Source organism: Mesoplodon bidens, assembly GCF_964165515.1.
Source record: "Mesoplodon bidens genome assembly, chromosome: 1".
In the NCBI taxonomy this organism is placed as follows: Eukaryota; Metazoa; Chordata; class Mammalia; order Artiodactyla; family Ziphiidae; genus Mesoplodon; species Mesoplodon bidens.
The window spans coordinates 119828660-119840441 of NC_138176.1; the positions used below are offsets into that span (position 1 = coordinate 119828660).

The window sequence follows — 11782 nt, forward strand, 5'->3', positions numbered from 1 at the left end:
TTTTCCAATCCTGCGGAAGGCAGTCACAGGTCCCTTACTTCACAGAGCTACTCCTGTCTTCTTGATGTTTATAACGTCTTAGATTTCTAGGACTCCTTTCTGTTATCCATCTTCCTGTAAGTATCAGTCCAGTTCACTTAAGAGTCACAGTGTTTCTATGTGATACACGAAGCTGATGGTATTAATGCCACTTCTGCTTTTTTCTTGGTTCTGTTTTGTTTTAACACGGGAGGAGTAGCAGACCCAGAGAGGTTAAGCAACTTGCCCCGAGGTCACATACCTGTTCAGTGCCAAACAGTAGGAACACTGAGTCCGTGAGCTTCCCTCCGCATCAGCACTTCTCAATGCATCTGAACCACTGGGGAATCTGGTTACAGTGCAGATTCTGAATTCAGCAGTTCTGGGGGGTTGGGAGGGGGAACCAGGATTCTGCATGTTTCCCAAGCTCCCAGGAGTTGCTGCAGGTGGCCCTCAGAACACCTTTCACCACATCCTTCATAACACCCCAGGCATGTCCATCCTAATACTTCCCCCAGTGGCCGTTGCACTATTTGGGTATTCATTCATTTCCCCCACTAGCCTGTGAGCTCCAGGAGAGCATGAACTATGTTGTATTCACAGTTTGACCTGGGCGCCCAGCACCACACGTGCCAAAAAGGAACTGAACAAATATTTTTGAAGAGTGGAGGAAAAGTGACCCATTTCCAACGACAAAGCCACGTCGACTGCATATTAAGACTCTGATTTCTTATACAAAACAGAAACAGACTCACAGACTTAGAAAACAAACTTATGGTTACCAAAGGGGAAAGGTGGGGAGGGAGGGATAAACTGGGAGGTGGGATTGCCATATACACACCACTACATTTAAAATAGATAACCAACAAGGACCTACTGTATAGCACAGGGAACTCTGCTCACTATTCTGTAATAACCTAAATGGGAAAAGAATTTGAAAAAGAACAGATATATGTATAACTGAATCACTTTGCTGTACACCTGAAACACAACATTGTAAATCAACTATAGCCCAATTTGAAAGAAAAATTTTAAAAAAAAGAATCAATCAATCAATGAACATTTTTTTAATAGGCTATTCATCAAGTATCCTCTGTTGTCTGGAGTCACATTATGACATCCAGTTGTCATCGCCAGGTCCCCAAATAACATAACCAAATAAAAGCCCTGTAGTTTCAACCAGTTTATACCTACACTTGCCACAGAACTCTGCCAGGGGTCAGGGGGACAGAATCACATCCTTGGGCCAAGGGGATGGGATAACATGAGGTCATTCTAAGGGCAAGGGGGAGGTGTAGAACAGGCAGGGTGATGGAGGCTCGCTAACACTCAGCATCACCTGAGGATGCTGACGACAGCAGCCCTCCACGGATTGTGCGTCTTCCATATGCCAGGCACTCGGCTGCGCACGTTGCACCCGTCATCTCATGTCATCCTCTCGACAAACCTATGACACGGGCACTAATTTTATATGTAAGGAAGCAGAGACGTAAGGTTATTAAACCGTAAGCGGTGAAGCCAAGATCTGGATCCAGGCAGTCTGGCTTCAGCATCCGTGCTTCTAACCACATTGTTGACTGACTGGAAGCACACAGAAAAGAAGCAATAGCCTGAGCCTGGGAGTGACTTTACTTCCCTGTCAACAGCCTGATTAATAGGCTCCAAGAAATCCCAAATAGAGGGGCTTGGGGAGAAACACATCACATCCACATTATATCCAAAAGGAAGTGTTCAACAATATTATGTAGGGAAAAAAGAGATTCTGTTACAGTAAATGGCACATAGTTTGACTCTGTTTGGCTTATGGTTAAATATACAACACCGCTGAAAGGTTAAGTAAGAGTCACTGAAGTAATAAGTCTCAAAGGTCCCAGATTCCTTTCACACTCCATTAGGTCTCTTATGAAACCTTGCATTAATGTCTGGGCCAAATCTGAGAAGATGGTCATCACATGGAAGAGATCAGGATTTTATGAAACATGTGTGTCCAATGTAAAAAGTCAAAAAGTCTGAAGGACAAAGAGAACTTTGTTTTTCAAAGGCTTAAAGAGCAGAAGTTCAACAGTTATATTTTAACACTGTCAGAAAATGAGGGAGTCAAGAAAACTGTGGAAGAGAATGCATTGTCCATTTGGATATGAGAAAAGGGTAAACTTAATCTCTCTTTTCGATAGAAGATTTTTAAATGTGGAATAAGAAAATAAATCAGGGCAATACTAAAGTACAGCCATAGGGTCTTGAATAAAACATTACTGTGAAAAGGGGTTGAGCTCTACAGATTGTTTTTTAACCACACTTGTTTAATTATTATTTACCTTTGGAGGCAATATGATATGATGGATTGTGAAGGCCCAAGACCTGGTTCTGCCACTTCCTAGGTATGGTCTCCAGCTAGCAAAATTCTTCCAGGATTCAGTGTGTTCATCTGTGAAATGGGACAACTCACTCCTGCCTCCTAGGATTACTGGGAGCCTTACATAAAATGACATACTGTGAGCATTTAGTCCCAAACAGAAAATCAACACAGGCTGCACCTTGTTTTCTCTCCTTTCTTACAAGTTCTATTTTCCTAAAAGAATGTTTAAGCATTTCTATTCCTAACTTTTTGTTAGTAGAAACATAAAATTGTGGAGGGTTAAGAAAAACAACCTACCTACACACAGATGAAATGTGTATGTAAGAAAATAAGAATAAACTATTAGTATATAGTATGGAAAGATCATCTTATATTAAGCTTGATGTGTTAAAAATAGAACCATATAATAAACAACAAGGTCCTACTGTACAGCACAGGGAACTATATTCAATATCCTGTGATAACCCATAATAGAAATGAATATGAAAAAGAATGTATATATGTATAAATGAATCACTTTGCTGTATAGCAGAAATTAACATAACATTGTAAATCAACTATACTTCAATAAAATAAATTTTAAAAATGAATTTAAAATTAAAAAAAAAAAGAACCATGTAAAATTTCACATAGGAACACATCCTTAAGAAACAACTTCACTCATAATTACACCTACAAATTTTAGTCAATCTATCAACTAACGATCATGTTAAAAATCAAGAAGTTTTATGAGAGTAGTGTAGATTTTTGGAAAAAATTCCATTTCAATTTATGTGAATGTTTTATAAACCATAAAGTACTAAATAATACACAATGTTGTTTTTATTGCAATGTCCTTTTGGCCTCTAGAATAATTGGAGATGTCATCAAATTAAAATCACTCAACATACTAAATTACAAAATTTTATTCACTGTAATTCAATATGAAATTCACATGTAAAGTAAGGGAAGTCAGCTTTCTAAGAAGTTATAACAACATATACAATAGACAGGAAGTCAACAAAGATTACAAACAGAATTTTTAGAAGTCTTCCCACAATTTCATCTTCCAGACTTGTGGGGTTAGTAGTAGAAATTAACATCCAGTGTTTACACGTCATATCCGAAAGCTCCTGCTCCCTAGGAGGAAAAGAAAGAGAAAATGTCCTTAAATGAACACATTTATAACCCTGATTCTTTAAACTCAATCTCATATTTGCACTGGAAAGAAACAGTGATCAAGAAATGCCTTTCAGGGCTCCCCTGGTGGCGCAGTGCTTGAGAGTCCGCCTGCCGATTCAGGGGACGCGGGTTCGTGCCCCGGTCCGGGAAGATCCCACGTGCCGCGGAGCGGCTGGGCCCGTGAGCCATGGCCGCTGAGCCTGCGCGTCCGGAGCCTGTGCTCCGCAACGGGAGAGGCCACAGCAGTGAGAGGCCCACGTAACGCAAAAAAAAAAAAAAGAAAAGAAAAAAAAAAAAAAGAAATGTCTTTCAGGGCTTCCCTAGTGGTGCAGTGGTTGAGAATCCGCCTGCCAATGCAGGGGACACGGATTCGAGCCCTGGTCCGGGAAGATCCCACATGCCGTGGAGCAACTACGCCCGTGCGCCACAACTACTGAGTCTGTGCTCTAGACCCCGCGAGCCACAACTACTGAGCCCATGCGCCTAGAGCCTGTGCTCCGCAACACGAGAAGCCACCACAAAGAGAAGCTCGTGCACCACAATGAAGAGTAGCCCCCGCTCTCCACAACTAGAGAAAGCCCACGTGCAGCGACAAAGACCCAATGCAGCCAAAAATAAATAAATAAATTTGTAAAACAAACAAACAAAAACAGCTCAAGGAACTACCAGAATTACCCCTCTCTTTTCAATGTTATCCATAATTAATTTATTTTGAAGTCTTATCTGCAAAGTCATTTACAATCATTTTTATGGCATCAGTGAAATTGCCATTCTTCTAACCTGTACAGGGGGTATTACCAGGAAATGAGAATTTGAAGACATGGAAAGAGGCATGTGATAAAATTCTTAAACACTAAACAACAAAAGGTTTTTTTCATTTCCCTGATCTTTCCTCAAAATCCTTTCTCATACTTTGGTCACTTAATCAGACATTAAATATTTTAATTTCTTCCACACTTCTGTGTTAATCAAACAGTTTTTTTTAATATCTTATTTTTTTAAGTATTATGGAATTTTTAAAGATATTAATTTGTGGTCTGTTTAGCGCATTGTCGGAACATTTCACATGCCTGTCAGGTAGGGAGTTTAGAACCATTCTTAACTCCTTTTTCCAGAAATGTAAGGTCAAATGAGTTAAGTAATTTTCAAAGCCTTACATCCAAGTCCCTTATACACACTCAACTTAAAATCAGCATCAAGGGCTTCCCTGGTGGCGCAGTGGTTTAGAATCCGCTTGCCAATGCAGGGGACATGGGTTCGAGCCCTGGTCTGGGAAAATCCCCCATGCCACAGAGCAACTAAGCCCGTGCGCCACAACTACTGAGCCTGCACTCTAGAGCCCGAGAGCCACAACTACCAAAGCCTGCGTGCAAAAAGAGAAGCCACCGCAATGAGAAGCCCGCACACCGCAACGAAGAGTAACTCCCGCTTTCCACAACTAGAGAAAGCGCATGCACAGCAAACAAAGACCCAATGCAGCCAAAAATAAATAAAAATAAATAAACTTTAAAAATATTATTTTAAAAAATGAGCATCAGTATTTTTAGAAAGTGGCAAGATCGGGGTGGGAAAATATTTTCTGCTATTTTTCACTCAAACCCAAAAAGGCAGGTTGAGTTTTAAGAGAGAAGGTGAAAGAGAGAGGGGGAGATAGATGAGATTTATACAAGTATCTTCTTCCACTTTTAGCAATCTTGATTAATTTCTGTAATAACTAACCCCCTTCCTAAAGGAGGGAATGACTTGCCCCAAATTATACAGCAATCACTGGCAAAGTAAACGCCTAGAATTTCCCTTAAGTTCAACAATTCCTTGTGCCTATGTTTGGGAACGAAGGGGTAAGAATAACACATGGGTTCGCAAAGCGATTTTCCTTCCCTCCTATGGCCTCCACCTCCATCTTGTGTTTCTTCAGTCTGTGCTCTGAGGGGTACCTTCAATTTTCTCCAACAGCGGTAAAGAGACTGAATAGGAAGTGAGGGAAAGACCAGACAACTGGTGGGGGTCGAAGAGTGCGCAGAAACCCATTTCTCACCTGACTTAATCCCCGGTAGTGGTAGATAATGCTGCTCCTGGGTTTTCTCTCCAGCTGCTCTCGCTAGAACAAAGTGCATTCAGCACAGGTGGTCTCTTAGCAACCTTGGTTCCTGTGTCAAAGCACAGCAAAAGCTTTTATTGGATGCTGAGGAGGTCTGTGAAGTGGCCAGGCAGGGAGCCTGCCTGGAGAAACTCTAAAATGACTCTCAAAGAAGTCAGGAAGGAGATGTCGAAGAGTGGAGTTCGGCAAACGTGACACGTTGATTTCAACATATCACAGAACTGTATAGCTGAAAACTAAACTTTTCACAAAAAGTTTAAGCTGAACTCTATAATTTTCCTGGCGGGCCAAACATTTACCACGGTTTTATTTTTTTATTTTATTTTTTGGCCGTGCCACTGGGCATATGGGATCTTAGTTCCCCCACCAGGGATTGAATCCACACCCCCTGCAGTGGAAGCAGGGAGTCTTAACCATGCTTTTAAAACAATAGTTCTCAGGGGGTGAGGGAATGGAAGAGATGTGTAAGGGTTACACATGTGCAACAAGTAGATAAATAAGTCCCGGAGACCACTGTAATACACAGTACAGTGAGCATAGACATAAAAGTGTGTTATAAACATTAAACTTGCTAAGAGACTAGATTTTAATTGTTTCCAGCACTAGAAGCATTAGAAACTAGAAGAGTGAATTTATTACAAAAGACCAGGCTGTAACATTCAGCCATAAATGGAAAATTATCCAACAAAATTATGGTTATTACAACGATGAAATAATAGAAAATACTACTTAGAAAATTATGTTAAAATATTTAATTATGATTAAAAGCCATACCTTATGAACACCTATTACACTCCTGGACAAGCATGGATAATCACACCAGGACACATATCCAAACATTATTTTTAATATCCTCAACTTAAAAACAAACCAAATGCCCATTAGTAGATAGATAAATGCATATAATGGAATATTATACAATAATGAAAATTAAGCTCCAGCTACATACAAAAACAGCGGTGAATTTTACAAACATAATATTGAATTTTTACAATAATGAAAATTAAGCTCCAGCTACATACAAAAACAGTGGTGAATTTTATAAACATAATATTGAATTTTTTAAAAGCAAGGCACAAAAGAAAATGCACAGTGTAAATATATTTATATAAAGTAGGAAAACAGAGTTAAAGGTGCATGGTTTAGGGGTGTATATGTGGGTGGCAATGGTGTAGGTGGTGAATTGATCAAGAAAAGCAAAGGACTGGCTACCATAAAATCAGGGTAGTGGTGGTGTTAGTGAGGGGAAGGGAAGGGCTGCATGGGTGTGGGGAGCCTCCAGCAGTATTTCATTTCTTGTCCTGGTTGGTGGTTACATTGGCAATCACTTTTTAACTACTTGCTAAACTGCACACAGAAATTTTATAGGCTTTTCTGTAGGTATGTTAGACTTCACAATCGAAATATTTAAAAAAAGGAAACAGGACTATCTACAAATGTCAATAACGGTCATAGTGGTCGAGTTTGGGTGAAGGACTATATGTGATATTTTTTCCTTGCTTTTTCCATTTCTCACATTTTCATTTAAAAGGATGTTGCTTATATAACTTCAGAAAACTAAAGAAAGTAGTCCCATAACTGCTAGTCCTCTTTCTTTCCCATATACTTAAAAGTAACGTATACTGATTTTATTTTTGTCAAACCAAACATTTTAACAAATATGAATTTGGGAAAATTAAATGTCAGTGAAAGATTTTAATGAAAATATTTAACTTACACTTTATCCAATAAATTACATATTTTCATTAAAATGTTTCACTGAGACATTTCATTTTCCTTGAGTTTACATTGTCTCTTTGGCTAAAGAACATGTTCTTGTCTCATTCAAAATGTTCAGGAGAAAGAGGAATGTTGGTGGTTTCTGTTTGGTTCTTCTCAGTGTTAGGTCTGTTTCTAGATCTAAATCACTGGAAGGACATGAATCTGTACCATCGTAAGTTTACTAGCACACTGAGATTTTACTGTGGATTAAAATTATGATTGTCACAGTGTTTGATTTACATTTTGCCTAATTAGTTCATACTTACTTTTCTAGAAGTTTGGTAATCACGTGTTTTTTCTTTGCAGGGACATTCTTTTAGAGGAAAGGCTATTTAACAACAGCATTTTCAGGAAAAAAATGATTTGTAGTGTTTTTTTATCGAATAAAACATGCACTAAATAAATGTAAAAAATAAATTAATTAATAAATAAATTTGAAACAAGCTAGGACACTTCTAAAAGTATGCTAGAATGTATTGAGTGTGACTATCTCAAGACCGTGGTCTTATCTTGAACGCAGTATTTAAAAGTCGTAGCTAAAATAACATCACCTCCAATTTCTGATATAAGACATCCTAGGTTATAGAAAAATGGTACATATGAACCAGTTACAGGGCAGAAATTGAGACAGATGTAGAGAACAAACGTATGGACACCAAGGGGGAAAAGTGGCAGGGGTGGTGGTGGTAGGATGAATTGGGAGATTGGGATTGACATATATATGCTAATATGTATAAAATAGATAACTAATAAGAACGTGCTGTATAAAAAATAAATAAAATAAAATGTAAGACATCCTAGGTTATTTAGGGCCTAGTATATTTCATGTTGAAATTTCAGATGACGGCAAATAATTTTCCCTCTCATTTAAATGACTCTATGTTCCTTTCTTTTCCCTATTTCCAAAAGGCACTGAGAATCAATTTATTTTGTAGAAATTAATTTATAGAATGTTATACTTAAAATAGAATGAATACTCTTATCTAGTTTTAAAAACTTGTCTTTATTATATTTTCTTTTGATTCCATCAAGAGTCCAAATAATCTAAATCCAAACTGACCTGTTCATTGAATGGTTGAATAGTAGCATCCCACAAGGTAAGTTAGACTAATGGTGAGTAGCAGTAACTTTTGGTCTCTGGGGGTTGAACTTCATTGCATTCTCTGTTCTTCACCCTGCCATCAGTTTGTAGGCTCTGGCCTTTCAAACCTTTATAATCTTGTTTGTATATAAAACAAAGTTTCTCAAGTCAACTCTGACTCCTGGGACCATAGTGCATTTGCGAAATGGTTTGGTCCCCTGGCAAAAATAAAACAATGCAAAACAAACAAGTAAAACCCCCTCTATTATATAAAATTATTACTGGTACTAAGACTTCACCTGTTTCTCAATCTCTCTCAGCCTCTACTATTTCCCCTGATTAGGCGTGGATTCCTGGTCAAGATAAAGAACAGAACATACTTTGCAAAGTCTCTTTTTCAATCAAAAGAAAACACTTTTCATTGGATTCAAGTTTATAGTCTTAAACACATGAGTCACACTTCAAAAATATTTCTTTTTTTGATAAGAATTTGCTAATCCTACTCCTTGTTTCCATCAATATCTAATGGTCAAGATAATATTGACAGAAGTTCCCTAGAGACAAATGTTGAAACATGAGACACTCTTGCTGAATAGGTCACTTAAGTAAAGTATAATAATTACCATTTATTAAGGGTCTAGTGTGTGCCAGGCTGTGATTATGCACTACTAGGGCGATGGAGCAACTGCCTAAGGTTCTGTGCTGGAGCCTTGATGCTACTAACCCAGGACTCCCATCCCCAGATGCCACTCTGTTTCAACTACATGGATTTATTAATGTTCTCAAATGAAAAGGAAATGGACTAGACTGAAATGGAAATATCCACATGTAATTATCGATGGCCACTCTTCTTCCTCAGTCCTGGCTCCTTTCTGTATATGTGAACTGCTGGTTGAACAATGGGATGAATAGTCTTCCAGTTATCCCTTTGGGCCTGAGAACCCTAAATTTGCCTGAATAGTTTTACAATAGTCAGTTTTATTCATATCAAAACAACCTGCTCTTTGTAAATGGGTCGTTCACAGGCCACTACTACGAGCTTACTGTCTAGCAACCCGATTAGGTGAAAGTTCAGTTTTTTTAATCTGTGTTTTATTAGCTTTTACTCTCTGCAATTTTATTTTCTTTTATTATTAGTTTGTTATCTACCCACTGATCAACTTATGACTGACAAGTTCCTTCCTTTGAACTTTTTTTTTTTTTTTGGCTGTGCACGTGGCTTGTGGGATCTTAATTCCCTGACCAGGGATAGAACCCATGCCCCCGACAGTAGAAGTACCGAGTCTTAACCACTAGACTGCCAATGAATTCCTCCCCTTGATCTCATTAACATTAGCTGGAAAGAGAAATAATAAGAATGCTTCCAGGACTTGGTGGCTGAGAGATGGGTCTGGCATAAGACTGATAGGGTTTGACTTGGATCTGCCACTTACCGTGAGACCTTGGACAAGTTACATTAACTCTCTGTGCGTCAGTTAGCACTTCTATAAAATGGAGATGATAATAAGAGTAGGGTAGTGTGAGAATAAAATAATATCAGTACTGTGCCGGGGCTTCCCTGGTGGTGCAGTGGTTGGGAGTTTGCCTGCCAATGCAGGGGACACGGGTTCGTGCCCTGGTCTGGGAGGATCCCACATGCCGCGGAGCAACTGGGCCCGTGAGCCAAAATTACTGAGCCTGCGCGTCTGGAGCCTGTGCTCCGCAACAAGAGAGGCCGCGATAGTGAGGGGCCTGCGCACCGCGATGAAGAGTGGCCCCCGCTCTCCACAACTAGAGAAAGCCCTCGCACAGAAACGAAGACCCAACACAGCCAAAAATAAATAAATAAATAAAGCAAACTGTCAACAAGTAAAAATAAACACTGTTAAAAAAAAAAATACTGTTCCAAGTGAGTGCCTAGTGCCTAGTGAGTGCCTACTAGGCACAAGTCACTCTTAATAAGCAAGAGTGACTATCATTGTTAATTATATTCTACCGTATTACCTCCGTATTACCGTATTACCTCCCTTGAATAAATCAGTCTTCTCAGTTTCTCTTTGGACACCCAAACATGCAAAACTGTCACACACCTACTCATCTTTTGAAACCCAACATACCCACTCTGTGATCCTTCCTGACACCCTCAGGCAGAATTTATCGCCCACTTGCTGTAACATATTGCAACTGACAACCGTGTATTGTGGTTATTTGTTTGCATGCCACCCCCCCATTGGCAGGGCTGTCTTCCTAGAAAGTGGGGATGGCCTTACCCATCCTGGATCCCAGTGCCTCATGGTATTGGATGCTGATCAGTTTTCAACAAATATTGATTTAATATTTGTTGATTTAATAATACCTCAAATAGAAGCTTTCTTGGAAGACCAAAAGTTCATTTTTTTCAGAAGACGATTACAACAAGAAAAACCATATATTAAGTCTACTTTTCCCACAAATTTTTATTCTTCAAAAATAAAATCACAAAGTTGGGTATTTTCAATATTGTCTCCATATGGAAAATTTCCCATAAAATTTATGTTTAATAAAGTTATCTTTTAGAAACTTGAGAAATCATATGGGAATTATATCTTGTTGATGTTTTTGCTTTTGTTTTTATTTGTTTGCTTGTAATTAGGGAAGCTAGTCAAGTTGTTGGAAGGCAACAAGAGTTTGGCACTGGCCTACAGGGCTTTAGGATTCGAAGTGTCCTGCTGGGATGGCTACTGTTTCTCTGGCATAATTGAGATTTGTCCCCTTAAGATTCCAGAAATAGACGATGGTGTGGTAGGACAGGAGACATAAACTGCTCAAATATGAGTCATTCAGAAGTCAGCTGAAATTCAGGCATATTCAACAGTAAATGGGTTTTGTGTGTTCTGTAAGCTTCTAAAATGGAGTTCAAGGTGCATTTTCTGAACTAATTATGTGAGGAAGGGAATTTAACAGACATCTGAGAAATTAACTCATCAGTGATATGAGCATTGTATGCGAGAAAGCTTGAATGAGAATAATAATAAATGGCATATGGCTCGACACTTAAATGATTACAGGCATGATTGTTATACCTTGTTTCCTGATTAAGATACGATTTCAAGGAGATCTTTCTCTCTCCAGCTAAAAAAAAAACAACTGTAGTGGAAAATCTGAAATATTACAGAAATGTTGGCACTGGAAAAGAAATTTGAAATTTCTTAAAACTTCTCATTTGACAAACGAGAGAAGGCACCTTGCCTGAGGTCACACAGCTACTTTTCTTCTGAGCTACTATAATAATTGCCTCAGCGAGTTTTTGACATTTATGATAAATTGGATTCTGCGTTTCACCAGACTT

The 11782-nt window shown here is 38.8% G+C and overlaps 1 protein-coding gene across 1 annotated transcript; it reads right to left on the reverse strand.

The window, feature by feature from the left end:
- Nucleotides 1-3263: 3263 nt before the first annotated feature.
- MRLN (myoregulin) lies at nt 3264-6041 on the reverse strand. Its single transcript, XM_081235297.1, has 2 exons — nt 5571-6041; nt 3264-3493 (listed from the first exon to the last, which is right to left on the reverse strand). The coding sequence occupies exon 2, from the start codon at nt 3472-3474 to the stop codon at nt 3334-3336; it is 141 nt and encodes a 46-aa protein (XP_081091423.1). The 5' UTR covers nt 3475-3493; nt 5571-6041; the 3' UTR covers nt 3264-3333.
- Between the last annotated feature and the right edge of the window lie 5741 nt (nt 6042-11782).

What these genes read in the sequence shown, in the direction of transcription:
- MRLN (XM_081235297.1), bottom strand. Translation starts at nt 3,474, where the DNA reads ATGACGTGTAAACACTGGATGTTAATTTCTACTACTAACCCCACAAGT.